At 65.0% G+C, this 24,208-nt stretch overlaps 5 protein-coding genes across 6 annotated transcripts; 1 reads left to right on the top strand and 4 right to left on the bottom strand.

Moving 5' to 3' along the window:
* Positions 1-678: 678 nt before the first annotated feature.
* Positions 679-3,092, bottom strand: RPS18 (ribosomal protein S18). Its single transcript, XM_054807676.1, has 6 exons — positions 3,017-3,092; positions 2,667-2,765; positions 2,476-2,562; positions 1,200-1,301; positions 1,017-1,108; positions 679-788 (listed from the first exon to the last, which is right to left on the bottom strand). Exons 1-6 carry the CDS (start codon positions 3,017-3,019, stop codon positions 713-715), a joined length of 459 nt encoding a protein of 152 aa, XP_054663651.1. The 5' UTR covers positions 3,020-3,092; the 3' UTR covers positions 679-712.
* Positions 3,093-3,113: 21 nt separating this feature from the next.
* VPS52 (VPS52 subunit of GARP complex) lies at positions 3,114-7,353 on the top strand. Its single transcript, XM_054807673.1, has 20 exons — positions 3,114-3,165; positions 3,253-3,367; positions 3,597-3,649; positions 3,744-3,819; positions 3,918-3,985; positions 4,102-4,277; positions 4,356-4,506; positions 4,603-4,703; positions 4,795-4,927; positions 5,033-5,090; positions 5,187-5,320; positions 5,391-5,546; positions 5,629-5,747; positions 5,854-5,977; positions 6,053-6,148; positions 6,270-6,377; positions 6,475-6,540; positions 6,642-6,753; positions 6,853-6,971; positions 7,053-7,353. The coding sequence occupies exons 1-20, from the start codon at positions 3,148-3,150 to the stop codon at positions 7,197-7,199; spliced, it is 2,130 nt and encodes a 709-aa protein (XP_054663648.1). The 5' UTR covers positions 3,114-3,147; the 3' UTR covers positions 7,200-7,353.
* Positions 7,354-7,397: 44 nt separating this feature from the next.
* RING1 (ring finger protein 1) lies at positions 7,398-13,484 on the bottom strand. Of its 2 annotated transcripts, XM_054807674.1 has the most exons (7): positions 13,413-13,484; positions 13,251-13,335; positions 11,918-12,078; positions 11,575-11,790; positions 9,415-9,720; positions 8,152-8,323; positions 7,398-8,043 (listed from the first exon to the last, which is right to left on the bottom strand). In XM_054807674.1, exons 2-7 carry the CDS (start codon positions 13,326-13,328, stop codon positions 7,942-7,944), a joined length of 1,035 nt encoding a protein of 344 aa, XP_054663649.1. In that variant the 5' UTR covers positions 13,329-13,335; positions 13,413-13,484; the 3' UTR covers positions 7,398-7,941. The 2 variants fall into 2 exon arrangements, with proteins under 2 accessions (XP_054663649.1, XP_054663650.1); XM_054807675.1 differs by having other exon boundaries at positions 8,206-8,323; positions 13,251-13,470.
* A 1,867-nt stretch (positions 13,485-15,351) lies between these two features.
* Positions 15,352-17,989, bottom strand: HSD17B8 (hydroxysteroid 17-beta dehydrogenase 8). Its single transcript, XM_054807671.1, is given in 10 exon segments — positions 15,352-15,446; positions 15,695-15,769; positions 15,903-15,945; positions 16,022-16,106; positions 16,183-16,268; positions 16,358-16,453; positions 16,837-16,953; positions 17,054-17,185; positions 17,187-17,272; positions 17,944-17,989. Coding segments are annotated over 10 exon segments (783 nt in total). The 3' UTR covers positions 15,352-15,429.
* A 228-nt stretch (positions 17,990-18,217) lies between these two features.
* Positions 18,218-23,753, bottom strand: SLC39A7 (solute carrier family 39 member 7). Its single transcript, XM_054807670.1, has 8 exons — positions 23,678-23,753; positions 22,325-22,900; positions 22,064-22,232; positions 21,888-21,959; positions 21,667-21,795; positions 21,424-21,540; positions 20,648-20,847; positions 18,218-18,703 (listed from the first exon to the last, which is right to left on the bottom strand). Exons 2-8 carry the CDS (start codon positions 22,862-22,864, stop codon positions 18,452-18,454), a joined length of 1,479 nt encoding a protein of 492 aa, XP_054663645.1. The 5' UTR covers positions 22,865-22,900; positions 23,678-23,753; the 3' UTR covers positions 18,218-18,451.
* Between the last annotated feature and the right edge of the window lie 455 nt (positions 23,754-24,208).

Here is a 24,208-nt window from a genome sequence, read left to right as displayed (position 1 = left end):
GCCGGTGGCGCCATGTTGGTGGCGGGAAAGGCGGGTGGGTTGGGTAAAGCGGCGGCGCCATGTTGGTTGAGGGCCGCGGGGAGGGGCGAAGGGCGCGGCCATGTTTGTTGAGGGCAGATAGGGGCGGGCGCCAGCGCCGCCACGTTTGTTGAGGGCGGCCGGGGGACGGCAACGCTTGCACACGCGTGAGAGCGGGTGGGCGGGGCTTGCACACCGCTGCTCCCCACCCTGCCCAGCACTTCCCCAAAGCCCCTTGTATGGGCAGGTGGGTGAGGCCCAGTCCTCGTGCAAGGCCCTGTCCTGGTGCAAGGTCCTCGTGTGAGGCCAAGTCCTCGTGCAAATCCCACCTGTACACGAGGCTCCATCTTCCTCCACACCCTCATGTGAGGCCTCATCCTCGTGCAAACCTCCACCCGCCTCCGACGCCCCATCCCTGTGCAAAGCCCAATCCTTGTGCAAAGCCCCGTCCTCGTGCAAGCCCCCCTCCTCATGAGGCCCCGGTCCTCGTGCGAGGCCATCCTTGTGCAAGGCTTGTCCTTCAGCTGAGCCTCGCACGAGGCTCCATCTTCCCCCAAGAACCTCCCTCCTCCTCGTGTCACACCCCATCCTCGTGCAAGGCCCTCGTGCGAGCCACACGTGCGTGCGCGCACACACACACAGAGAGTCAGGTGCCACCTCTGTCACCACCAACGTCACTTTTATTATTCCCCTCTCACTTCTTCTTGGACACACCGACGGTGCGGCCCCGACGGCCGGTGGTCTTCGTGTGCTGCCCTCGCACGCGCAGCCTGGGGGGGGGGGGGGCACGAGGACACAAGGGGTCTGTCACCTCCCCTGTGTCCCCAAACCCCCCCCAGCGTCCCCGAGACGCCCTCGGTGTCCCCAACCCCCTCTCCGTCTCCCCAAATCCCCCCTTTTTCACCCCCAAAAGCGCCCCAGCCCCCTTCGCGCGCGCAGCCCGTGACGTCACACCCCACCCCCCCCCGCCCCGGTGTCCCCGCTGTCCCCCTCCTCACCCCCAGAAATGCCGCAGCCCCCGATGCGCCCGGATTTTCTTCAACCGCTCCAAATCCTCCCGCAGTTTATTGTCCAAGCCGTTGGCCAACACCTGCGGGGACGCGACGGGGGACGTCGGGGGACGCCCGAATGACGTCACGGTGACGTCACGGTGACGTCAGAGAGCGTGTCCCCCCCCTCACCTGGCTGTACTTCCCGTCCTTCACGTCCTTCTGCCGGTTGAGGAACCAGTCGGGGATTTTGTACTGGCGGGGGTTCTGCATGATGGTGATGACGCGCTCCACCTCGAAGGGGGACAACAAAACGGGGTGACACCCCCCCCAAAAAATGTCCCCAACCCCTTCGGAAATGTCCCCAACCCCCAAAAACGTCCCCAACCCCCCCAAAAAACGTCCGCGTCCCTTCAAAAAAAAGTCTCAAGTCCCACCAAAGCATCTGCAGCCTTTTCAGAAACGTCCCCGACTCCTTCAAAAACGTCCCCGAAAATGTCCCACCCCCCAAAAAAATGTCCCCAACCCCCCCAAAATATCCCCAACTCCTCAAAAATGTGTTGTCTTCCAAAAATATCCACAACCCTTTCAGAAACGTCCCCGCCTCCCCCAAAAAATGTCCCCAGCTCCTTCAAAAACGTCCCCAAAAATGTCCCGTCCCCAAAAAACTGTCCCCGATTCCTTCACAAATGTCCCCAACTCCCTAAATGTCCCCAAGCCCCCCCAAATGACCCCAACTTCCCAAAAAAATGTCCCCCACCCCTTTCAAAGAGGTCCCAACCCCCCAAAAAATGTCCCCCACCTCCAAAAAATGTCCCCAACCCCTTCAAAAACGTCCCCAATCCCCCAAAAATGTCCCCAAAAACATCCCCGACCCCTTCACAAAACATCCACCCCCCAAAAAGGTCCCAAACCCCTTCAAAAAATGTCCCCAAACCCCTCAAAGTGTCCCCAAGGCCTTAAAAACCACCCCCAAGCCCCCCAAAGTGTCCCCAACCCCTTCAGAAATGTCCCCAACTCTCCTAAAATGACCCCAACCCCCCCAAAAATGTCCCCAACTCCCCCCCAGTGTCCCCAAACCCCTTCACAAAATGTCCCCACTCTCCAAAAACATCCCAAACCCCCTCAAAGTGTCCCCAACCTCCCCAAAATATCCCAAACCCCTTAAAAAAGTCACCAATCCCCCCAAAAATGTCCCCAACTGCCCCCAAAGCCCTTCAAAAAATATCCCCGCTCCCAAAAAATGTCCCAAACTCCCCCCAAAATGTCCCACCCCCCCAAAAATGTCCCCAACTCCCCCCCAAAAATGCCTCCACCCCCCAAAAAATGTCCCCAGCGCCTTACCAAACGTCCCCAATCCCCCCCAAATGTTCCCAACCCCCCTAAAATTACCTCAACCCCCCCAAAAATGTCCTCACCCCCCCAAAATGTCCCCAAGCCCCCCCAAAATGTCCCCCACCCCACTCACCTCATCCTCGGTCAGCTCGCCCGCTCGCTTGGTGAGGTCGATGTCAGCTTTGCGCAGCACGACGTGGGCGTAGCGACGTCCCACGCCCTGAGGGGGGGGACACAAAGGCCAAAAAAAAAAAAAAGGGGGGGGTCACATCACTCGTGTCATCCCTGTCACGCCCCCCCCCCCTCCCCGGGGTGTCCCCTCACCTTGATGGCGGTAATGGCGAAAGCGATTTTGCGGCGCCCGTCGATGTTGGTGTTGAGGACGCGCAGGATGTGCTGGAACTTCTCGGGGATGACGAGGGACTAGGAGGAGGGGACGCGGTCACGGGTGGGACCCCACGGTCACCGGGAAAAGGCCGCTGGGGGTGACATGGCCGCCACCGGGGAGGGGGGGGGTGGATGTCCGGCCCCGCGCCGCCGCCATCGCGTCCCTCCACCTCCTCCATCCCTCCCCCCCCAGTCCCCCCACACCCCTCCCTTGGCCCCGCTCCCTCCCCGCCGCCTCCTCGCCCTTCCCCGGTCCCCGATGGCGACCGATTCTACCCAGCACCTACCATGGCCGCGGCCTTCTCTTCCCGACTCGTTCCTCTGAAAGAGAAATACGGAAGTAACGTCGCGGCGGACGTGACGTCAGCGCGCTGGGCGGGGAAAAACTACCGCGTGTCACGTGATACAGGCAACAGCGATGGCGGCGGAGGCCGCGGTAGGCCCGGGGGGGGGGCACGGGGGGGGGGCACCGGGGGGGGGCCTGGGGGGTCCGGCCCGGGCTGAGCCGCCGTTTTTACCTCAGGTTCGGGTGTCGGAGCTGCCCCTGGAGCCGGAACTGGAGGCGGAACTGAGCCCCGGTCCCCCTGACCCCGAGCTGGACCTTGGGGGGGACGATTTGGTGTTGGATGAAGTGGACGGTGGGGGACGGGGAAGGGGGGGGGACGACACGGGGGGGGACACCGATTCTGGGGGGAGGGGGGTGTGGGAGACCCTTTGGGGGGGGAGGAGGAGCAGCGATGGGGGGGCAGGGGGGGATTTGGGGGGCACGGGGTGGTTGGGGGGGGGACACAGGAAAGGGGGGACACGGGGGGGGGGCACCGGAGCGGTGCGGGGACACTGCGGTGACATCCAGCCCCCCCCCCCCAGTTCACATCCAGGCCAACCTGGAGGACGCGCTGGTGCAGGAGGCCCTGAAGACGGTGGGTGCCTCTTGTGTGTCGTGTGTGTGTGTGTCCCCCCCCCTCTGTGGTGACACCGCTGTGTCCCCCACCGGTGACACGACCGTCCCCGCAGGGTGTGGACCTGCGGCAGTACTCCAAGCAGGTGGAGCTGGAGCTGCAGGAGGTGGAACGCGCCTCAATCCGGGACTGTATCCTTTTTTTTTTGGGGGGGGGGAGGGAGGGGTTCACACGGTGTCCCCCCCGCCCGTCCCCAACATGTCCCCAAATCCCTTACCCGCCTTCGCAGACATCAAGGAGAGCGAGAACATCGCCTCGCTGCACAACCAGATCACCGCTTGCGACGCCATCCTGGAGGTGAAGGGCAGGGACGGGGGCGTCCCCACGCACGTGTGTGTGTGTGTGTGTGTGTCCCCGCCGGTGTCCCCAAACGTCCCCTGACCCCTCGCTGTGTTGTCCCCCCCTTCCGCCAGCGCATGGAGCAGATGCTGAGCGCTTTCCAGTGCGACCTGAGCAGCATCAGCTCCGAAATCCGGACGCTGCAGGAGCAGTCGGTGGCCATGAACTTGAGGTTAAAGAATCGCCGAGCCGTTCGACGGCAACTGGGCCAGCTCCTGGATGAGCTGGTGGTCCCCGCCGCCATGATCAGGTGAGGTACGGGGTGGCGGGGGGGGGGGGTTAAAAGATGTTTTGTCACCTCCCACGTCACCTCCCTGTCACCTCGTAGCACCATCCTGGAGGCGCCGGTGACGGAACCGGAATTTTTGGAGCAGCTGCAGGAGCTGAACGGGAAAATCAACTCGGTGAAGGAACAAGCGTTCAGGGAGACCGTGGCCTGCGCCGACGTCCAGCACGTCCTGGAGAAGCTCAAGATTAAGGTGATAACGTCCCCGTCCCCCCCCCGAGCACCCAGGGGACCCCCCCCGAGCACCCAGGGGACCCCCCCCCCCAACCCCGTTGTCCCCTTCTCCCAGGCCGTCACCAAGATCCGGGAGTTTGTCCTGCAGAAGATTTATTCTTTCCGCAAACCCATGACCAACTACCAAATCCCCCAAAACGCTTTGTTGAAGTACAGGTGGGACGTCGGGGGGAACCTGGGGAACAAAATAGGGGTTCGGGGTGGGGGGAAAGGGGCGTACCCCAAATTTTCCCCTTCGTCCCGGTAGGTTTTTTTATCAGTTCCTGCTGGGTAACGAGCGGACGGTGGCGCAGGAGCTGCGTGAGCAATACGTGGACACCATGAGCAAGATTTATCTCTCCTACTTTAAATCCTACACCAGCCGCCTCATGAAGATCCAGGTAGGATTTTGGGGGGCTGGGGGGGGGTTTGGGGGACACCGGGGAGGTCCGGGGGACACCAGGGGGTCCTACGGGTGCTGATCCCCCTTTTTTTCATCGCCGCAGTACGAGGAGGTGGCGGAGAAGGACGATCTCATGGGGGTGGAGGACACGGCCAAGAAAGATATCCTTGAGTTGTTGGGGGACACACACAACACCGGGGGGTTTTGGGGGGGCCGGGGACCCCCCGTTATTGCCTTGACACCCCGCTTTGCATCACGTTTCTTCTCGAAACCTTCGCTGAAAAACCGCAACACCGTTTTCACCCTGGGTAACCGGGGAAGCGTCATTGGGGCGGCCGAGCTGGAGGGTCCCATCATCGTACCCCACGCCGCGCAAAAAAGCGACGTGAGGGTGAGTTTGGGGGTTCGGGGGGGTTCAGGGGGGGGTCTGGGGGTTCGCTCTGATCCCCGTGCGTCCGCAGTACCCCTTCGAGTCGCTGTTCCGCAGCCAGCACTACGCTCTCCTGGATAACAGTTGCCGCGAGTATTTATTCCTCTGCGATTTTTTCATGGTGACGGGGCCGAGCGCTCAAGATCTTTTCAACGCCGTCATGGGCAAGACCTTGGCTATGTTTCTGGTGAGTTTTGGGGGGGGGCCATGGGGATTTTGGGGACCCCCCCCCCCCGAGGCAGTTAAACACCCCGACCTTTAAATTTTAGAAACACATGGACACCTACGTCTACGACTGCTACGACGGCATCGCCGTTTTTCTCTGCATCCACATCGTCCTGCGCTTCAAAGCCATCATGGCCAAGCGCAACATCCCCGCCGTCAATAAGTGAGGGTTTTTTTTTTTTGGGGGGGGGGGGGGGAACCCTCAGGGACCCCCCCCAAATCTTACAGGAACCCCAAAATTTTTATGTGTGTCCCCCCCCCCTTTCTAGGTACTGGGACACGCTGCTGGAGATCCTGTGGCCTCGCTTCGAGCACATCCTGGAGCTGAACATCCAGAGCATCCAGAGCACCGACCCCCAGAAATTGGGGTTCCTCGACACGCGGCCTCACTACGTACGGCTTTGGGGGTGCATGGGGAGGGTTTTGGGGTCCCCCCTTCTCTCCCCACCCTCACTTTGCCCCCCCCAGATCACCCGCCGCTACGCCGAGTTCTCCTCCGCCATCGTTAGCATCAACCAGACCTTCCCTAACGAGAAGACCCACGCGCTGCTGGGGCAGCTCCAGGTATTTTTTTTTGGGGGGGTGGGTGTGAAGCTCAAGAACCTTCCTGCCCCCCCAAAAAATCATTTTTGGGGGTGCCAGGAGGGCTGAGGGGGACCCCAACACCCTGTGTGTCCCCCCCAAGGTGGAGGTGGAGAACTTCGTGCTGCGCGTGGCGGCCGAGTTCTCCTCCCGCAAGGAGCAGCTCATCTTCCTCATTAACAACTACGACATGATGCTGGGAGTCCTGATGGTAACGAAACCCCCTCCCCGGGACCCCCCCAAACCCAGGGACACCCCAAAATTTAAAAGGGGGGTGTTCAAAAGACCCTCTGTCCCGTCCCCCCCAGGAGCGAGCGGTGGAGGAGAGCAAAGAGGTAGAAGGTTTCCAGCAGCTGCTCTCTGCCCGCACCCAGGTGAGGCCCCCCCCTATTTTTGGGGTCCCCTCTCACATTTTTGGGGCTCCCCCCATATTTTTTGGGGTCCCTTCTTTATCCTGAGGGGGTTTTATCACCAGGAATTCATCGAGGAGATCCTTTCCCCCCCCTTCGGCGGGATGATCGCCTTCGTTAAGGAGGCCGAGGCGCTGCTGGAGAAGGGGCAGCTGGAGCGGCTGCGTGGGGAGGAGGGTAAGCGTGGGGGGACCCGCAAATTTTGGGGGGCGGGGGGCCAGCACCCCAAGAGGGGGGGGTCCTGACCTTTTCTACGTCATTGTCCCCCCCCCAAAGCTCGCGTGACGCAGCTGGCGCGGGGTTTCTCCGCCACCTGGAAGGCGTCGGTGGAGTCGCTCAGCCAGGACGTGATGCGTTCCTTCAGCAACTTCAAAAACGGCACCGGCATCATCCAGGTGGGATCCGGGAAGTGGGGGTTCGGGGGGGGGGTTTTGGGGGGGTTCCCCCCTTTTTGACCCCCCCCGGCCGTTCCCCAGGGTGCCCTGACGCAGCTGATCCAGTATTACCACCGGTTTCACAAGGTGCTGGCGCAGCCCCCCCTGCGCTCGCTCCCCGCCCGCGCTGACCTCATCAACATCCATCACCTCATGGTCGAGCTCAAGAAGCACAAACCCAATTTTTAAGGGGGGACACACACACACGACACCCCACAAAGCCGTTTGGCCGCTGTCCTGTCCCCTGTCCCCCCCCCCAGCTGGCTGCTGTCACCCCCAGGGGTGACAATCCCCCCCCCCAACACTTTGCCGTACGTGGATAAAGGACAGGAGGTGCAGGAGCGCCCCGTGATGGTTTATTGGGGGGGGGGGGGTTTGGGGGTGAGGGGGGGTTTTTTGGGGGGGGTTCAGCCACCATTGCGTGTTCACCTCACCCCCGCACTGGTTGTCACCCGTGGGGGGACGACACAACCTGGGGGGGCCCTGGGGACAGTGTGGGGGGAGTGCAGATCAGGGCTGCCCCCAGCCCAAAGTTGGGGAGCTGACACCAGGGACCCCCCCCCCAGGCTCTGGAACCCCCCACGGGTTTTTGTCCCCCTGACCCAGGACAGTGTTATCATCCCCGGGGGGGGGGTCCCCACCTCCCCTGCCCCCCCCCCAACCCTCCCTGGGGGGCACTGGGACTGTCACCCCCCCTTCCCCTCCCCCAGCAGCCCCCCCCAATGTGTGTCCCCATGTGTCCCCCCCCCATCACCCCGATGTTGCCGCCTCAGAGAGATAAAACACCTTGGGGAGCCCCCGGCCAGTCCGTGGGGACAAGGGGAGGGGGACCCGGGGGAGGGGGGGGTCACAGGGACCCCAGAAGGTCACGGGGGACCCCAGAGGGATCTGGGGAGGGGGGGTGGTGGTCTCCCCGTGTCCCCCCCCCGCCTTATTTCTGCTCCTTGGTGGGGGCGTAGTAGAGCTCCAGGGGTTTGCTGACCTTCCAGTACTTCTCGTTCACCAGCTCCAGCGTCAGGGACCCGTTGAGAGTCTGGAAAAGTAGGGGGGACACACAAAGTCACCCCCAAACGCCCCCTAGGACCCCCTCCCCCCCCCCCAAAAAAAAAAAATTCCTTCCCCCCCCTCCCCTGTCCGGTACCGTGAAGGCTCCGCCGGCGGTGGTGATGTAGATGGTGTACTGCTTCTCGCTCACCTCCTCCAACCCCGCCGCCGCCTCCGGGCCCGGCCCCGGAGCTTCCTCCAGCGCGATGCGAAGGGCCAAATATTTGGAGAGGTGATCGACCGTGGCGTTGGCCGTCGTCTTGACGTAGCTGGGGGAGAAGGAGGAAGAGGAGGGTGGTAGAAAGGAGGAGGGGGAGGAAGAGGAGGAACAAGGAGGGAGAAGAAGGAGGAAGGAAAGGGGAGAGGAGGAAGAGGGGAGGAAGAAGAGACAGTGTTAGGCATCGTCTTGATGTAGCTGGGAGAGAGGAAGAGGAGGGTGGTTGAAAGGAGGGGGGAGAAGAGAGGAGAGGAGGAGGAACAAGGAGAGAGAAGAGGGAAGGGAGGAGGAGGGAAAGGGGAGAGGAGGAAGAAGATGGGAGGAGGAGGAACGAGGAGGAGGAAGGAAAGGGGAGGGGAGGAAGAGGAACAGGGAGAGAAGAGGAGGAAGGAAAGGGGAGGAGGAAGAGGGAGGCAGAAAAAGAGGGGAGGAAGAACAAGGCGAGAGAAGAGGTGAGGGAGGAGGAGAAGGAGGAAGGAAAGGGGAGGAGAAAGGAAGGCAGAAGGAGAGGGAATGAGGAACGAGGAGAAAGGAAGGAAAGGGGAGAGGAACGAGGAGAAAGGAAGGAGGAGGAAGCAGAGGGGAGGAAGAGAAATGAGAGAGAGGGGAGAGAGGATGAAGGAGAAAGGAAAGGGGGAGAGGAAGAATGAGAGGATGGAGGAGGAGAAAGGAAAGGGAGGAGGCAGAGAGAAGCAGAAAGAAAGGAGGAACAAGGAGAGAGAAGAGGGAAGGGAGGAGGAAGAAGGAAAGAGGAGAGAGGAGGAAGAAGAGGCAGAGGAATGAGGAGAGAGGAAGGCAGAAAAAGGGGTGAGCAGGGGGAAGGAGGAGAGAGGAAGGAAAGAGCGCAGAGGAGGAAGAGGGGGAGGAGGAAAGAGGAAGAAGAGGGAGACAGAAGGGGAGTAGGAAGGGAGGGGAAGAAGGAGACAGGGAGAGGGAGGAGGAAGGAGGAAGCAAAGAGGAGGGGAGGAAGAGCAAGGGAGAAGAAGGAACAGGAGGCAGAAAAAGAGAGTAAGGAGGGAAGGAGGAGGGAAGGAAGGGAAGAGAAAGAAGGAAGGAGGAAGGAAGAAGAGAGAGAAAAAGGAGGAAGAGGGAGGAGGAAGAGGAAGGCTTCCCGCCAGCCTCGGGGTCGCCCCCGCCCCTCACCGTGTCTGCGAGTACTCGCCCTTCTCCACCAGGAGAGGATGAGGCCGGAAGACCAGCTCGATCTCGCTGCTGCCGGGTTCCGCCCCCGGCTCGGGGCTTCCCCGGCCCCCTCCCTCGTGGGAGGTTTCGGGATCGGGATCGGCTCCGGAATCGTCGGAAGCTCGGGAGCGTTTCCGGCTGGGACCGGCTTCGGGGTGGCTGGGAGCCGAGGCGTTGCTGAGGTGGGAGCGGCTGTCGCAGTTATCCTCCCCGCCGCTGAACGTGGCGTTATCCGATTCCTGGTGCAGCTTCCGCACGCGCTGAGCCCTGCGGGATACGATCCGGATTACGGCGGGATTGAGCCGGATTAACCGCGGCGCGATGTGGATTAACCGATCTCGGATTAACCGCGATCCAATCCCAGAATAACCATAATCTGATCCGGATTAGTCAATCCCGGATAAACCACGGTCCGGTCCAATCCCGGATAAACCACAATCTGATCTAGATTAACGGATCCCAGATAAACCGCGATCCAATCCCAGATAAACCCTTCCCGGATTAACTGCGATCCAATCGCAGAATAATCACAATCTGATCCAGATTAACCAATCCCAGATAAATGATGCAATCTCAGATAAACCATGGTCCAATCCGGATTAACCACGATCCAATCCCAGAATAACCACAGTCTGACCCGGATTAACCAATCCTGGATAAACCACGATCCAATCCCAGATAAACCATGATCCAATCCAGATTAACCGCGATCCAATCCCAGAATAACCACAATCTGATCTAGATTTATCAATCCTAAATTTACCAATCCAGATTAACCAATCTCGGATTCATCGCAAACCAATCCCAGATTAACCAATCCGGATAAACTCCAATCCAACCCGGATTAACCGCGATCCAACCCCAGATTAACCAATCCGGATTAACCACGATCAAATCCAGATTATCAAATTCGGATTAACCAATCTGAATTAACCATGATCCAGTTTTGGATTAACCACAATCAATCCGGATTAACCGATCCGGATTAACCATGATCCAACCCCAGATTAACCAATCCGGATTAACCACGATCAAATCCAGATTATCTAATGCGGATTAACTGCAATCAATCCGGATTAACCATGATCCAATCCCAGATCAATCCGGATTAACCGCAGTCTAATCCCGGATTAACCGCAGTCTAATCTGATTGATCGGGATTAACCGCAATCCAATCTGGATTTGATAATCTGGATTAACCACGATCCAATCGGGATTAACCGTGATGGAATCCGATCCAATCCGGATTAACCGTGATCCAATCTGGATTAACCACGATCTGGGGGGGGTTTTTTTGGTGCTTGGGGTAGTTTGGGGGGGGGATTGGGGGGGTTAAGGGTTGGTTTTGGGGTTTTTCTTTTGGGGGGTTGGTGCCTGGGGTAGTTTTTTGGGAGGTTTTGGGGTCGGTTTTGGGAAGTTTGGGGGTGTGGTGGGGTTTTTTGGGGTTTGGGGATGGGTTTTGGGGTGGTTTTGGGGGGTTTGGGGTTGGTGGGGGGGTTTGGGAGGTGGGTTTTGGGGTTTTTTTTTGGGGGGGGTAGGGTTTTGGGGGGGTTATTGGGTTTGGGGGTGGCTTTTTTAGGGGGGTTGGGAGTGGATTTAGGGGTTTTTGGGGGGGAGTGGGGTTGGTTTGGGGGTGGGGCTGGGTGTTTGGGGGGGGTTTTGGGGGGGGTTTTGGGGGTGGGTTTTGGGGGTGGGTTTTGGGGGTGGTGGGTTTTGGGGGTGGTGGGGTTGTTATTTGAGGTTGGGGTGGGGATTTGAGGGGGTGGGGTTGTGGTTTTTTTGGGGGGGGTGGTGGTTTTTGGGGGTTCAGTGGTTTTTTGGAGGTTTAAAGGGTTTGGGTTTTTTGGGGGGTGGGGTTGGTGGTTTTGGGGGGGTTCGGGGTTTTTCGGAGGGTTTAAAGGGTTTGGTTTTGGGTGGGGTTGGGGGTGGTGGTTTTTGTTTAGGTTTTTTCTCAGGGGGGGTGGGGGGGGTTCGGGGTTGTGGGGTGGGTTTTTTATTTTTTTGGTTCAGATTTTTTTTTGGGGGGGGAAGTTTTGGGGGGGGACACGACGGGAAGGTTTCAGGATTTTTGGGGGGGGGGGGGGGGGGGGGTTCTAGGAGGAAAAAAAGGGGGTGTCCTACCTGTGCATCGCCTGCATCTTCAGCCCCTCCTCGATGCTGCTGCTGAGCGCCTGCTGGTTGTGGAGCCGGCTGAGCTTGGCCAGGACGCGATCCTGGTGAGCTTCGTACTCATCCCGGCTCGGATAAATCTTGGAGATCAGAGCGTCAAAATTAGGATCCGGCCGCAGCGATCGCTTCGAAACCAATTTCTTCCGGCAAGTCGGACACTCCTTATTCCTAAATAAAACCAAAAGGAAAAAAAAAAAAAATTAATATTTTGAAAAAGGTAATTCTTTAGCGTTTAAATAAAAGGGAGGGAAAAGGGACGCCCGCCGTGATGTCGTGGCGGTCGCCGTGTCGTTACCCGCTGCGGAGGGCGGTGACGATGCAGTCGGAGCAGAAGCGGTGGAGGCATTCCTTGGTGGTCATGGTGTTCTTCAGCATGTCCAGGCAGATGGGACACATCAGCTCGCTGTGGAGGCTGCGAGGGGACACCGCGATCTCCGTCCCGTCCATGATGGCCTCCTTGGGTTTTGGGGGGGGGAACGCAGACGCACACGCGTGATGTCACAGGCCGTTACGGGGGGGGGACACGATGACACACACCGTCCCTCGGCTTCTTTTGGGGGACACACGCAGGGTGCTGTTCTCCACCCCTGGGACACCCCGCCTGTGCCCGGTGCTTGGGATTTGGGGTGCCCCCCCCCCCCCCCGTCTTCTCCCAGGGGGTGCCAGGCCTCATCCCTCCCAGCCCCCCCCCCAAATCCTTTGGGGGTGCCCCCCCAGGCCCTAAAACAAGGGGTGTCCCCCCCAAACCATCACCTGAGGGGGTGCCCCTCCCACCTTGGGGGGTGCCAGGCCTTGTGTCCCCTGTCCCCCCTCCCAGCTGCCCCCCCAGACCCTAAAACAAGGGGTGTCCCCCCCTTTTCCCCCCATCCCTCACCTGAGGGGGTGCCCCCCCCACGTGCCCCCAAGGCCCCAAAACAAGGGGTGTCCCCCCCCTTGCCCCCCCAACCATCACCTGAGGGGGTGCCCCCCCCTCATTTTGGGGGGTTCCAGGCCTTGTGTCCCCTGCCCCCCCTCAGGTGCCCCCCCTTCCCCCGGGGTGCCCCCCCCAACCCCAAATCAAGAGGTTTCCCCCTTCCTCTTCCCCATTTTTCCCCCTTAACCCTTACATTGGGGGGGGGTGCCCCCCTCATTTTGAGGGGTGCCAAGCCTTATGTCCCCTACCTCCCCCCAACCCCAAAACAAGAGGTTTTCCCCCCCTTTTCCCCTCTTGCCTCCCCACCCCAGGGGTGCCCCCCCCATCTCAGGGGGTGCCAGGCCTTGTCCCCCCACCCCAGGGTACCCCCCCATCTTGAGGGGTTCCAGGCCTTGTCCCCCCCCACCTCAGGGTACCCCCCCCATCTCAGGGGGTGCCAGGCCTTGTCCCCCCCACCCCAGGGTACCCCCCCCATCTTGAGGGGTCCCAGGCCTTGTTCCCCCACCCCAGGGTGCCCCCCCCATCTGAGGGGGTTCCAGGCCTTGTCCCCCCACCCCAGGGTGCCCCCCCCATCTTGAGGAGTTCCAGGCCTTGTCCCCCCCCACCCCAGGGTGCCCCCCCATCTCAGGGGGTGCCAGGCCTTGTCCCCCCCCACCCCAGGGTACCCCCCCATCTCAGGGGGTCCCAGGCCTTGTGTCCCCCCCCCGCCCCGGACCTGCGGGGTGCGGTGCAGCTCGTACAGGCTCAGCTCCCAGGTCTTGCTGGCGCTCTGCGCGTTGGCGGGGGCGGCCATGGCAGCTCTGCGGGGAGGCGGCGGTCACCGGAGGCTCGTCCCGGTCCCGGTCCAGGTCCCGTCCCGTCCCGGTCCCGGCCTCACCCTCAGCCACCGGCGGGTCCCCCCCTTCCTGCCGCTCAGCCGAAGGGGGCGGCGCCTGTTGGATGCGTCACTTCCTGCTGGCCCGGGTTGATGACATCACCCACCGCGCGAACCCACCCGACGGGGACCCCACAGAGCTTCATTCCCGCCCCTACGTACTCACCCACCCGCAGCCAATCACCGCCGGGGGATTTCTCCCGCGAGTTCTGATAGCCAATAGAATTCACCGCCGGGGAGCGCCCTCCCTTCCCACGTTCCTCTCCCCGCCAATGGGGCGGCTCGGCCTATGGCTGGGGGGGGGGGGGCTGCGGGGCGGGGCCGGGAGACCTGGGGGCGGGGCCAGGTGTCCGGAGGCGGGGCCCGAGGGGGCGGAGCTAGGATCAAGGGGGCGGGGCCTCAGCGCCACCTGCCGCGGGTACCGGCGGCCGCGGGGATCGGTCCCCTCCGGTACCGGAACCGGTACGAGCCCCGCTGGGCCCTGCGGGAGCCCGGTGTCGGTGGGAAACCCCAGTCCTAGTGCCCCCCCCCCCCCCACCCCCCCCGGTAGAAGCCCCGGCTCGGTGCCCCCCGGTACCCCCCGATGTCGGTAGGGAGCCCGGGATCCATCCCTTCCGGTACCGGGGCTCGGGGGGGGTGGGGGGAGCCCCGGGGTCTGTTTTCTCCCCGGTCTCCGCGTCGGTAGGGAGTCCCGGGTCTGTCCTGCTGGAGCCCCCGGTGTCGGTAGGAGCCCCGGCCCGGTGCCCCCCGGTTTCCCCCCCCCACCCGGCCGGTAGGAGCCCTCGCCCGGTGCCCCCCGGTTGCCCCCCGGTGCCCGGTGTCGGTAGGAGCCCCGGCTCACGACGTCCACACCCAACTCTCGGCCGCCCACACAAGAATTGCGTTTGGACAATCACGAGCCGGTGCTCGGGGGGGGGGGGGCACCGGGACACCCCCCCACCCCCCCAAAACCCCCGGGACCTCCCGGTTACCGGGGCCGCCCCGCACAGTTCGGGCTTCGGTTGCACGGGGCGAGCCCGCCCGGATCGCTCCTTTCCATCGTGGTCGGTGGTGACACGCGTGGGGTGGGGGAGATGGTCGGTACCGTCGGGGGTGCCCGGGAGGAGCAGCCGGTGGCGGCGGGGAACCGGGAATATGGGGGGGGGGGGGGCTGGACCGGGGGAGGGACCGGGAGGTGTCGGGGTCCACCGGGACCGGGTCGGGGCATCCCGGGAGGGGTCGGGATCCGTCGGGAAACGGCTCCGGTTTCACCGGGGACCGAGTCGGGGCATCCCGGGGGGTGTCGGGGACCACCGGGGACGGGGTCAGGGAATCCCGAGTGGGGGGGTGCGGGATCCACCGGGGACCGGATCGTGTTCCCCCGGGGAGCATCCCCCCTCTCCACCGGCACCGCGTAACACCCCACCCCCCCCGGTGCCCCTCTCCCGCCACCCCCCCACCCCCCAACCTCGAACACGCGTGGGGTCCATCCCCCCCCCCCCTCCGGTAAACCGGCCCGGTTCGCCCCCTCTGACCCCGCCGTCCCGATCGCTCCGGCCCCGCCGTTCCCGTTCTCCCGACGGCCGGGAATGGCGGGGGGGGGGGGGGAGGGCCGGACGGCGGGGCACAAAGCCACCCCACCCCCACACCCCACGGGTGGGGGAGCCCACCCAGCGCGCGGGGACACCCCCCCCCCCCCGGGACACCCCCCCACCCCCACTCAAGCCCCGGTTGCCCCGAGTGACGGGGACGTGAATGGGCGGCAGCTGCCCCGCCCCCACCGGGCGGTGGCTTCAAACGGGGCCCCTCCCCCACCCCCTGCCCCTCCCCCACCCCCCGCCCCCTTTGTCCCTCCGGCCCCAGCTTGGGGGGGGGGGGAAGAGTGAGGCGAGAGGACACCACCACCCCCCCCACCCGTGTCACCCCACTCGCGATTTGGGGAGCGGAGGCAGCGCGGGGGGGGTGGGGCGTGGGGGGAGGGGTCACCCCGTTTATTTCATTTTTTTGGGGGGGGGGGAGGGGCGCTGCGGGGCCGGATCGGTCACATGAAGAGACCCCCTGGAACGAGAGAGAGCCCGTGGGGGGGCGTGGCGGGGACACGGGGGGGCGTGGGGGGGGACACACGGGGACAGACACACACACACTGTGGGGGGGTTGAGGACAGAGGGGATGGCGACATGGGGGGGGACAAAGGTGACACGGGGACACGGTGGGGGGGTTGACACGGACACGCAGGGGGGGTGACACGGGGACACCGTGGGGGGGGTGTGACACGGACACGCAGGGGGGTGACAGCACGCCCCCACCTGTCACCTCCACGCTGGCCCCCGTGATGTAGCTGCTGTCCCCCGAGGCCAGGAAGGCGCAGACGTCCGCCACGTCTGGGGGGGGGGACACACGGACACGAGTGACACCCGGGGGACCATTCTGTCCCCCCCGTGTCCCTCCCCCCCCGTGTCTGTCCCCCCCCCGTGTCCCCCACGCACCACCCCCCCCCCCGTGTCCCCCACTCACCCTGCGGGTCCCCGAGTCGTCCCATCGGCACCATCCCTGCGAACTACACGGGGACAGCGTCACCCCACGGGTGTCCCCCCCACCCGTGTCACCTCCCCACCCGTGTCCCCCCCCATTACCTTCTCCAGCACCTTGGGGGGCACCTTGTCCGTCATGGGGGTGACAATAAACCCCGGCAGCACCACGTTGCACCGGATCCCGAACCTGGGGTGGGGGTCACAGACACACGTGGGGCCCCACTCGTGTCTCCACCCCCCACTCGTGTTTCCCACCCCCCTACCTGGCCAGCTCCTTGGCGCAGGTCCGGGTCAGCCCCTCCACCCCGGCTTTGGACGCGGCGTAATTGGCTTGGCCCAGGTTGCCCACCTGGGGGGGGTGTGAGACACGCGTGGGTGGGTGTGACAAGCATGGGTGGGTGACACGAGGGGGGGTGTGACACCCGTGTCTTCGCCCACCTTGCCCACGATGCTGCCCACGTGGATGATGGAGCCACCGGGAGCCCCCGCGGCCACCAGCGCCTGGGCCACCGCCTGCGTCACCAGGAAGGTCCCCTGGGGGGGGACGACACACGCGGGGGCGTGGGGGGCGTGTCCCCACGGGTGTCCCCCCTCCCACGGCCCCGTGTCCCCACGGGTGTCCCCCCAAGGTCCATCGTGTCCCCCACCCCCCCGTTCCCACCCCCGATGTCCCCACACGGCCCCCTATCCCCCGTGTCCCCCCCCACGCGTGTCCCACCGGTCCCCCGTGCCCCCCATGTCCCCACGCCCCCCACGCCCCCCCGTGTCCGTGTCCATGTCCCCACGCCCCCCACACCCCCGTGTTCCCAAGCCCCCCCGATGTCCCCCCATCCCCCATGTTCCCACGCCCCTCCCACACCCCCCCCGTGTCCCCACGCCCCCCCACGCCCCCCCGTGTCCCGTCCCCACCCCCGTACCGTCAGGTTGACCCCCAGCACCTCCTGGAAATCCCCCTCCCCCAGCCGCAGCAGGAACTCGTCCCGGGTGACACCCGCACACCCCACGCAGATCGTGGGGGGGACCCCAAAATGCTCCTGTAACACCGCGTGGGGGGGGTGCGTGGGCGTAGTGGCGTGGGCACACCCCGGGTCCCCACTCGTGGAAAAAAGGGGGGTGCGTGGGGGGGATGGTTACCTGGACACGTGCCAGGAGCCGAGTGACGCTGGGGGCCGAGGCCACGTCCACCTCGAAGGCGGCGTGGGGGGGCCCACCCCCCGCGTGGGGTCCCCCCCCCCGAGTGGAGCCCCCCCACCGTGTCCCTCGCCCCCCCTTCGTCCCGGTCGGCCACGGCCAGGCGGGCACCTTCCCGTGCCAGGCGGGCGCAGACAGCTCGGCCGATGCCGCTGGCACCTCCTGTGTCACGCGTGGGGTGGGTGTGTCACGCGGGGGTGTGTCACGCGGGGGGACGGGCTCCCCGGGGTGCCCCACTTGGTGTGTGGGGGTATCTGTCACCCACCCTGTACGGCGCAGGGGATTGTCCCCCCACCTCCAAGTGCCAACCGTGGGGTCTGTTACCCCCCTCCAAGTGTCACCCGTGGGGTCTGACACACCCCCTCGAGTGTCACCCGTGGGGTCTTCACCCCCACCCCCCAGGGTGCTCGCTATGGGGCCTGTCACACCCCCCACCCCCCCGAGTGCCACCCGTGGGGTCCCAAGCATCACAGTGATTCTCCGCCCCCCCAGTGCCACGCGTGGGGTCTGTCACTCCCCTGAAGTGTCACCCGTGGGGTCTGTCACCCCCCCACACACCTCGAGCGCCACCCGTGGGGTGTCACCTCACACCACAGGGGTTTGCCTCCCCCTTTCCCCGCGTCCCCCCGTGGGCTGTCCCACCCCTCCTGGATCTTCTCCCCACGCGTGACCGGTGCCCTCGCGTGGGGCCCATCACCCCCCCCGTGGCGCCTGCCCCCCCCAACCGTGGGACCCCGCCACCCCCCCCCCGCGTTCCCACGCCCCCCACGTCACGCGAGACCCCGCCCCACGTGAGGGGTGTGTGTCGTGTCCCCCCCCCACGTCACCGCCACCTGTGACCAGCGCGAGCGCCCCGCCGAGGCGCCCCGCCGAGCCCATGGCGGCACCGGAAGTGACCAGCGAGGGGCGGAGCCGAGGGCACTGCACGCCGCCGCTCTATGTTCTCTCTATGGTAAGTCCTCCAAGCATCCTTGTTTTTTCTTTTTCGTGGGTTTTTTTTTTTCACCCCATTCCGTGGGGGGGGTTTTGCGTCACTCAGACACCCGGAACCCCCGTGGGAACGTAATCCCTGAGTCCCCCGTAGGCCTTGCACACCTGAACCCCTTCTTTCTCATCTCAGCCTTTACGCTTTAATTAATCAAAGCCACAATCCGCTTTTTAAAAAAAAAAAAACAACACAAAATCCACCCTGCTTGGTCCCTCTTCCCCCCTCATCACACAGACACACCCCCCCAAAAAAAAAATCCGAGGAGCCGCCGCACCCCCACTTCGATCCAGAGAGTCCAGAACGGGCCGAACCCCCCAAAAAATTCGGGGTACGCGGCGACGTTTCGACGTTCCCTACTCGTAGCGAGCGATGGCCGCCATCATGGCGACGCCGGCCAGTAACCCCAAGAGTTGAAAGAGGGATTGGAAGGGCCCGGCGTCGCGGAGCAGCTCGGGGATGACGGAGACGGTGCCCACGTAGATGAAGCCGCCGGCGGTGAAGGGCAGGATGCCCGTCATGGCCGCCGCGCCCGCGCCCTCCGCCAACAAGGAACAGGCCGCGCCGGCGACGGCCCCCAGCGCCGTGAGGAGCTGCAGCCGCATGGCCTGAGGAGAGGGGACGCCGTGGGGAGGGGGGGTAGCGGAGGAGTGGGGGGGACTGGGGGGACGGCAGGGACTGGGGGGGGACTGGGGGGAAATGGGGGGACGGCAGGGACTGGGGGAACTGGGGGGGAACTGGGGGGATGGCAGGGACGGGGGGACTGGGGGGACTGGGGGAACTGGGGGGGAACTGGGGGGATGGCAGGGACGGGGGGACTGGGGGGAACTGGGGGGATGGCAGGGACGGGGGGACTGGGGGAACTGGGGGGGAATGGGGGGAATGGGGGGATGGCAGGGACTGGGGGGACTGGGGGGAACTGGGGGGATGGCAGGGACGGGGGGACTGGGGGAACTGGGGGGGAATGGGGGGATGGCAGGGACTGGGGGGACTGGGGGGAACTGGGGGGATGGCAGGGACGGGGGGACTGGGGGAACTGGGGGGGAATGGGGGGAATGGGGGGATGGCAGGGACTGGGGGGACTGGGGGGAACTGGGGGGATGGCAGGGACGGGGGGACTGGGGGGAACTGGGGAGAATGGGGGGATGGCAGGGACTGGGGGTACGGCAGGGACAGGGGGACTGGGGGGAACTGGGGGGGAATGGGGGGAATGGGGGGATGGCAGGGACTGGGGGGGACTGGGGGTACGGCAGGGACTGGGGGTTACTGGGGGGATGGCAGGGACAGGGGGACTGGGGGGACTGGGGGGAAACTGGGGGGGAACTGGGGGGATGAGGGGATGGCGGGGACTGGGGGTACAGCAGGGACTGGGGGGAACTGGGGGGATGGCAGGGACGGGGGGACTGGGGGGAACTGGGGGGAACTGGGGGGATGGCAGGGACTGGGGGACTGGGGGGAATGGGGGGAACGGGGGGAACTGGGGGTTACTGGGGGCACCAGGAGCACTGGGAGGACTGGGGGGACCAGCAAACTGGGGGTACTGGGAGGACTGGGAGCACTGGGGGTATGGGGTGGTCTGGGGGGACTGGGGGTTACTGGGGGGAATGGGGGTACAGGGGGAGTGGGGGCACCGGCAGACTGGGGGGACTGGGGGTTACTGGGGGAACTGGGGGGACTGGGGGGTGGGGGCACCGGTGGACTGGGGGGACTGGGGGGCACTGGGTCACCAGCAAACTGGGGGTATGGAGGGGACTGGGGGTTACTGGGGGGACTGGGGGTACAGGAGCACTGGGGTATGGGGGGGGACTGGGGGAACTGGAAGAACTGGGGATACTGGGGGCACTGGGGGAACCAGGGGAACTGGGGATACTGGGGGCACTGGGGGCCAGCCAGGCAGGGATGGGGCTCTCTGCAGGTACTGGGGGCACTGGGAGTACTGGGGGCACCAGGGGGTACTGGGAGCACTGGGGGGTTACTGGGGACACCAGGGGATCACTGGGGGGTCACTGGGGGTCACCGGGGGGGGTGTCACTGCAGACACCAGGGGGTTACTGGGGTTACTGGGAGGTCACTGGGGGGGTCACTGAGGTCACTGGGGACACGGGGGGGTCACTGGGGACACAGGGGGGTCACCGGGGGGTCACTGGGTATTACTGGGGGAGGTGTCACTGGGGGGGGGTCACGGGGGGGGGGGGTCACTGGGGACACTGGGGGGTTACTGGGGGGGTCAGTGGGCGTCACCGGGGGGGTCACTGGGTGTTACTGGGGTTACTGGGGGGTGTCACTAGGGGGTGTCGCTGGGGGGGGGGTCACTGGGTGTTACTGGGGGGGTGTCACTGGGGGGTCACTGGGGTTACTGGGAGGTCACTGGTGGAGTCACTGAGGACACTGGGGACATGGGGGGGTCATGGGGACACTGAGGGGGGTCACTGGGTGTTACTGGGGGTCACTGGGGGGTGTCACTGGGGGAGGGGGTCACTGGGGGGATCAGTGGGTGTCACCGGGGGGGGTCACCGGGGGGGGGGTCACGGGGCCGCGGTGTCCCCGCTCACCTTGCGCTTGCTGCAGCCCGACTGGACGAGGATGGCGAAGTCCCCGACCTCGTGGGGCAGCTCGTGCAGCAGCACCGTCACCGCCGTCACCGCGCCCAGGCCGGGCCCCGCCAGGAAGGAGGCGCCGATGGCCAAACCGTCGGTGAAGTTGTGCGCCACGTCGGCCGCCAGGTTCAGGTACCCCGACACCTCCATGGTGGCTGCCGCGGCGGGCGATGACACGGCTCTGATGTCACGGTATCGTCCCTGCTTCTCCCCCCGCCCCCCGCCCCAGTGTCCTTGTCCCCGTGGGGTCCCCGTTCCCCGTCGGGGTCTCGGTTACCCCCCACCCTCCCCCATGTCCCCTCCTGTCCCTCTCACCCCCCGTCCCGATGTCCCCCCCCCCGTCCCTGTCACCCCCCCAATGTCCCCATCCCCCCTGGGGACCCTCTTGCCCCCCCATGTCCCCTGTCCCCTCTGCCCCGGTCCCTGTCACCCCCCCCAATGTCCCCATCCCCCCTGGGGTCCCTCTCACCCCCCCATGTCCCCTGTCGTGTCCCCCCCCAAGTCCATGTCACCCCCCCAATGTCCCCGTCCCCACTGCGGTCCCCCTCCAGCCCTTGTCACCCCCCCCCCAGTGTCCCTGTCCCCTCCTGAGCCCCCTCCAGTTCCCATCACCCCCCCGTGTCCCTGTCCCCACTGGGGTCCCTGTCACCCCCCCAATGTCCCCATCCCCACCAAGGTCCCCCCTGGTCCCTGCCACCCCCCCGATGTCCCCGTTCCCCCCCTCCCCGTACCCGACTCCTCCGTCCCCCCCGCCGGCCGGCCCTTGCCGCGGTGGCCCTTGGTGGCCGTCCTCTCCCGCCGCCCCGGTTCCTCCTCGCCCTCGCTGGAGCTGCTCTTGGCCTTGACCCCTGCGGAAACGGGACGACGACGGCGGGGAGGGGGGGGGACACACGTGACAGGGACGTGCTCAGCGTGTCCCACCCCCCTCCAAAAAACCCTTCCCGTCACCTCCCCGCCGCGGCGATGTCACCTACCGTGACCGTGGCTGTGACCGTGGCCGTGACCGCCCTTGGCGTGACGGACGAAGGTCTCCACCGCCAGGAAGGCGACGATGCCGGCGAGCACCCACGTCCCCACCGTCAACATGCGGGCGTGCTCCTGGCCTGGGCGACGGGGACACGGTGAGGGGGTGACACTGTCCCCACGGTGTCCCCACGGTGTCCCCGTGGTCACCAAACCACCCCAACCATCTTACCGTGGTGCGAGTGACCGTGACCGTCCGGCTCGACGTGCGCGTGGCCGCCGTCGCCGTGATGCGCGTGGGGCGCTGCGGGGACGTAAAAAAAAAAATGGTGGTGGGGGGGAGGATGACACCACGCGTCCCCGGCGTCCCCCCAAAGAAAGGGAAAGTGGGGGGTGGGTGCCGCTCACCGAGGGCGTGGGGGATGAGGTGGAGGAAGGCGTCCCCCAGCAGCCCCCCCGCCGCGAAGCTGAGGAGCAACTTGAGGAGCACTTGGTGCCGGGGGGCGTTGGATTCCACCGGGATGAGGAAGAGGACGAGGTACGGCGCGGCGCTGATCACCAGGGTGGCCGCCATGGTCTGCGCGGTGACACGGACGCATGAGGGAGGGTCACGGGGTGCCGCGCTGATGACGTTCCCGAGGCGGGGGGATGTGGCGGGGGGACACTCACGTGCATCCACAGTGTCGTCGTGTCCGTCCGCGGCGAGGGTTTGGAAGGATTCGGGGGGAAACGCTCGTGCGAGGGGCTGTGGGGGGCGGGGCGGGGGTCCTCGTGCAAGTGGCCGTGATGCCCGTGGTACGCGTCCTCGTGCGAGTGGCCATGGGAGTGGTGCAGGTCGTCGTGTGAGTGGCCGTGATGGCCGTGGTATAAGTCCTCGTGTGAGTGGCCGTGGCCGTGGTACATGCCCTCGTGTGAGTGGCCGTGGCCGTGGTGGGGGTCCTCGTGCGAGTGGCTGTGGCCATGGTACATGCCCTCATGAGAGTGGCTGTGGCCGTGGTGGAGGTCCTCATGCGAGTGGCCGTGCCCGTGGTACATCCCCTCGTGTGAGTGGCCGTGGTGGAGGTCCTCGTGCGAGTGGCCGTGCCCGTGGTACATCCCCTCGTGCGAGTGGCCACCCTCGTGCGAGGCGGTGGGGGCCAGCAGCAGGCAGAGGACCAGCACGGCAGCGATGGCAGCGCCGAGTCCTCGCGTCCGGGCAGCGGCCGCCATCGCCCCAGGGAGGGGAGACGGGTCAACCGATGGCTCCTACCATAGAGATGAAGGGATGAGCGTCCAGACAAGCCCCAATGGCTCCCAAGGGGAGGGGGGGAGTGTGTCAGACCATAGAGACAGAGCCTAGAGTGGCACCTTCTGTCATGCCATAGAGCAGTGGGATGGGGGCTAGAGCGGCCCTACCATAGAGATTATGAGGAGATAGAGTGGTGCCAGCCAACCCTACCATAGAGATGAAGGGATGACCGTCCAGACAAGCCCCAACAGTGGGTGGTGCAGACCATAGAGACAGAGCCTAGAGTGGCACCTTCTGTCATGCCATAGAGTGGTGAGAGGGGACCTAGAGCGGCCCTACCATAAAGAGGAGCTAGAGCGGCACCAACCAACCCTACCATAGAGACGAAGGAATGAGCGTCCAGACAAGCCCCAATGGCTCCCGGGGGGGGCACAAACCATAGAGACAGAGCGTAGAGCGGCACCCTCCATCGTGCCATAGAGTGGCGGGATGGGGCCTAGAGCGGCCCTAGCGGGCCGCACCATATAGATAACGGAGACAGCGCGCCGCCAACACACCCTACCATAGAGACAAAGGCATGAAGGTCCAGAGCGGCCCCCCAGGGCCATCACAGAGCTGGGGAAGAGGAGGCCGGAGCGCTCAGCCCATAGAAAAAGGAGATGAGGGAGCAGAGCGGAATCACAGAAAGAAAAGACGGGGTGCGGGGGGGGGTAGAGCGGCCGTATCCCTCCCGCTCTCTACGGCGGCGAGAGCCCCTCTAGCCGCGTCTCTATGGTCCGGGGGGGGGTTCTCACCGTCCGCGCGCTCCGTTCCCTCCAGCTCCAGCCCGACGTGGCACCTGGACCCCGCCCCTTTCCCGCGCGATCTCGCGAGATCCCATTTTAAGGGGGTGGAGAAGAGAGGGCGGAAATGCCCGGCGCCAAGATGGCGGCGGCGGCGCCTTAACGGCGCCGCCGCCGCCATCTTGGCGCCGGGCAGTTCCACTAAGCGGGGAATGAAAGGGCGAGCGCGAGGGGATTGCTGGGAAAGCGGCGCGGGGCATTGTGGGGCGGTGGAACCGCAGGCGGCGGCGCCCGGAGCAGGCCGAGCCCGGGGGGGGGGAGGAGGAGGAGGAGGAAGAAGAAGAAGAGGGGGGGGGGGCAAGGCCGGAGCCCCCCCCGGCACCGCGGGATGGGCGACAGCGACCGCGGTCAGCAGGACCGGGAGAGCCGGGGAGGGAGGGGGGAGGAGGAGGAGGAGGAGGAGGAGGAGGAGGAGGAGGAGGGGGGGGGGGGGGTGGTCGTGGAGATGAGGGGAGGGCCCTGAGGTGAAGGGTGGGGAGGGCC

This window comes from Grus americana, chromosome 32, assembly GCF_028858705.1.
Source record: "Grus americana isolate bGruAme1 chromosome 32, bGruAme1.mat, whole genome shotgun sequence".
NCBI lineage: Eukaryota > Metazoa > Chordata > Aves > Gruiformes > Gruidae > Grus > Grus americana.
Note: the sequence above shows the minus strand (reverse complement) of the source record. Positions and strands in the feature narration are given on the sequence as shown.